Below are 1204 nucleotides of genomic sequence, written 5' to 3'. Positions count from 1 at the left end.
TTTTTTTTTTTTTTTTTGGTTTTTGGGGACTAAAATGTTATTAAAATGATGAGATATGGGTCCGAAAATTAAATCAATCATTTTGTCTGGTAATTATGATTATTATTTGAATTCTCAAGTTTCTTTCGTTTATGAATTAAATAACATTTTAAAACATAGAAACAAATTTAAATCTTGAGTAGGGACATTATATTGATAACGTTGGACCAACACAAACACGAGAATATCTGGGAGTTCTCGAGACCTGTTATTTTCTCCTCCTTGAGATCATTTTGGCCATGTTTTTTGTGAGAGTGAATTGACATCTGAAGAGAATATAGTCCACCACATGCCGTTTTCTCTAGTTTAGAATACTTTATTTCGCTTCTTTAGATATATAGAAGAAAGTACAAAGGACCGACCAAAAAAGAGTGTAAAATCGTAATTACCTAAAAAGCAAGGGAAAAGTGAAAATTGGGAGAGATGGTTTCATAAACTAAGAAACAACAACTTAAACGCTTACAAAGAGACAAGGAATAAAAACCCAATAAACAACGTTTGACGACGATCGCTTGTTGTGGGTTTTCGTAGTTTTTAACCACACTTGTAATGCTTCTTGAGAGATTGATCATTAATAGGCATAGAGCGCCCACAAGAACCCGCAAGGCGGCGAGCATCTTTCTTTTGCGCAGGGTCTTTAATGTACTTACACATACATGGTCCTGGCGTTGTCAGTCTCTCACAACATTTACTCCACGTGGCGCTAGCATGATTCGTGATGGTTCCCATGCATAAACGAAGTGCTTCTTTGCAATAAGCGCGCGTCGGATCCGGGAATGATGTCAAGAGTAGAACCAAGGCGATGGACATCAATGGAATGATCTTCATTTTCTAGACTAATTAATTTATTAGATGTATGTCGTCAAATCTGTTGTATGTTTCTAGCTAGGTCTTTATATAGAAAATTGGAGTCAGAAGCATGTGGCTGTACTGAGAAGTAGGAATTCCCAAAGAGATGAAAGGAGGAGGTCGATCCTATTTTATAATGCAAATAATTAATATTCAAAACAAACTAGAGACCAATATACAAAACCGATTGAATAGGAAGTGAAGTGAGGATGGCTTTTTTTGATATGTTGTATTTATTTCCTAGTACAAAATACATGCATCTTGTTTTGCTAAGCAATTAAACGTGATTGAACGTCATGCCACAAAAAAAAAAAAA

The 1204-nt window shown here is 35.2% G+C and overlaps 1 protein-coding gene across 1 annotated transcript; it reads right to left on the bottom strand.

The window, feature by feature from the left end:
- Window positions 345-892, bottom strand: LOC104788188 (non-specific lipid-transfer protein 2-like). The gene has a single exon (XM_010513904.1). It carries the CDS (start codon window positions 865-867, stop codon window positions 574-576), a length of 294 nt encoding a protein of 97 aa, XP_010512206.1. The 5' UTR covers window positions 868-892; the 3' UTR covers window positions 345-573.

This window comes from Camelina sativa, chromosome 5 (genome assembly GCF_000633955.1).
Source record: "Camelina sativa cultivar DH55 chromosome 5, Cs, whole genome shotgun sequence".
NCBI lineage: Eukaryota > Viridiplantae > Streptophyta > Magnoliopsida > Brassicales > Brassicaceae > Camelina > Camelina sativa.
This window is presented reverse-complemented; position numbering and strand designations above follow the sequence as displayed.

Bases quoted from the DNA above. Each gene is read 5' to 3' on its own strand.
- LOC104788188 (XM_010513904.1), bottom strand. From the start codon at position 867: ATGAAGATCATTCCATTGATGTCCATCGCCTTGGTTCTACTCTTGACA.